Source organism: Penaeus japonicus, unplaced genomic scaffold (genome assembly GCF_977035675.1).
Source record: "Penaeus japonicus unplaced genomic scaffold, GWHDUDI00000001_assembly GWHDUDI00000029, whole genome shotgun sequence".
NCBI classification, from domain to species: domain Eukaryota; kingdom Metazoa; phylum Arthropoda; class Malacostraca; order Decapoda; family Penaeidae; genus Penaeus; species Penaeus japonicus.
Window position 1 is genome coordinate 15,250,196 of NW_028234431.1, and position 1,484 is coordinate 15,251,679.

Here is a 1,484-nt window from a genome sequence, read left to right on the forward strand (position 1 = left end):
TTTTGTAGACTTATTTGCCAATTCATGACTGAAATAAACTTTTCAACTTCTTATAGCAGTTTGGTGGACATAACTTTTTAAAGTTTATTTAGTGCGTCAACGCATGAATGTTAGGCCATCAAAATACGCATGCAAAGTATATCGTTGTTTGAAGTCTTCCGGTGTTCACGTTTCAGTGACTAGCATCGAACCCAAGGCCAGCTTTCCGGCCAGAGAATTTTTTTCCTGAAGTCCTGTGTCACATTGACTATCAAGGGGTTGCGCCAGATTGCTACCGCACATTTCACAGCAGGCTATTTATCGTTTCCACGGCCTGATGTTGAAAATGGCACTGAGGGAAGATTATCATTAGTTGTATCTTCATCGTTGTATATTGAAACATGAATGGGAATATTTATTATGCTACAAATAATATTTGTTATACATGATTTCCTTATGCTTATCCTTATCCTAAAAAACAGTAAACATATGCAAGTGTGAGAAGCCATAAGAAGGGTGAAACTCGTCAGTACTTACAATTCAAAAATATCAAAAACAACAAATATATAAAGAGGATGTTTGCTATGCAGGCGCTAATATAGTTCAGATTTGCTTTATCATTCCTTAAAATAATATCATTTCATTCCAGATGTAATATTTGAAAGGAGAAAAAGACACAGGCACATTGATCAAATGATATTAACAGGCATATATACGAATTCTTATGTTATAACGTTATTGACTTTCGACAAGGATTCAGTTTCAAAGGGCTACGCCGCATTGTCTTCCATAGTTGTACAACAAACATTCACGAAAGTTACAAAGTGTCATACAGGAAATGAGTTCAGCCCCAGTCATCCGCACGTCACCACGTCACCACAAGTTCTCACATGGTAGGGTGTCAGGAATTTGGAGCCGTAAAGAAAATATATATATAAATATACGTACGCAAGTTGTTCTGTCTACATACAAAATTGTTCATCTACAGTTGAGTCTATATCAGAAGAGTATGAAAGTGGGGTTCTATTTTCAAATGGAAAAATATGGATACCGAAAATGAGCGTGGCTATTTAAGGTCACAAATATAATTCTTACATATAAACCCATACACGGGAAAGGAAACACCTCTTTGAATTTGGGTTCTTGTTAGCAAAGAAATCTTTTTCATCGAATAGAAAAGATGACTAGCGACGACTACTGCAGCAGTGCCTCCTACCTCTAGGCCTACATTATTTAAAGATTATTTTTTACATTTTTTCTGAGGAAGACATGGAATTAGAAGTTCATTTGCCAAAAAAGGAGTTCTGAAATCAGAGTGTATGTTAAGATTTAGTTATGGAACAAATAGCAAGTGCAGGACGTCTTGATGTAAAATTGGAATCGGAGGAATCACAGTACAGTGAGGTGAGCAGAGTGCTCGATGGGACTCGCTCCTGTTAGGGGCTGTACCCGCAGTTGGTGCACTTGGGTTCGCGACAGCAGCACAGGTAGATGAGGAGACTCGG

The 1,484-nt window shown here is 37.7% G+C and overlaps 1 protein-coding gene across 2 annotated transcripts in view; it reads right to left on the reverse strand.

The window, feature by feature from the left end:
• Positions 1-662: 662 nt before the first annotated feature.
• The window catches only part of LOC122249554 (uncharacterized), an 11,338-nt gene continuing 10,516 nt past the window's right edge, over positions 663-1,484 (reverse strand). For both annotated transcript variants that reach the window (XM_043010525.2, XM_043010524.2), the window contains one exon: positions 663-1,484. This exon is cut by the window's right edge and continues 75 nt beyond it. In XM_043010525.2, the coding sequence (XP_042866459.1) occupies positions 1,416-1,484 (69 nt within the window). In that variant the 3' untranslated portion in view covers positions 663-1,415.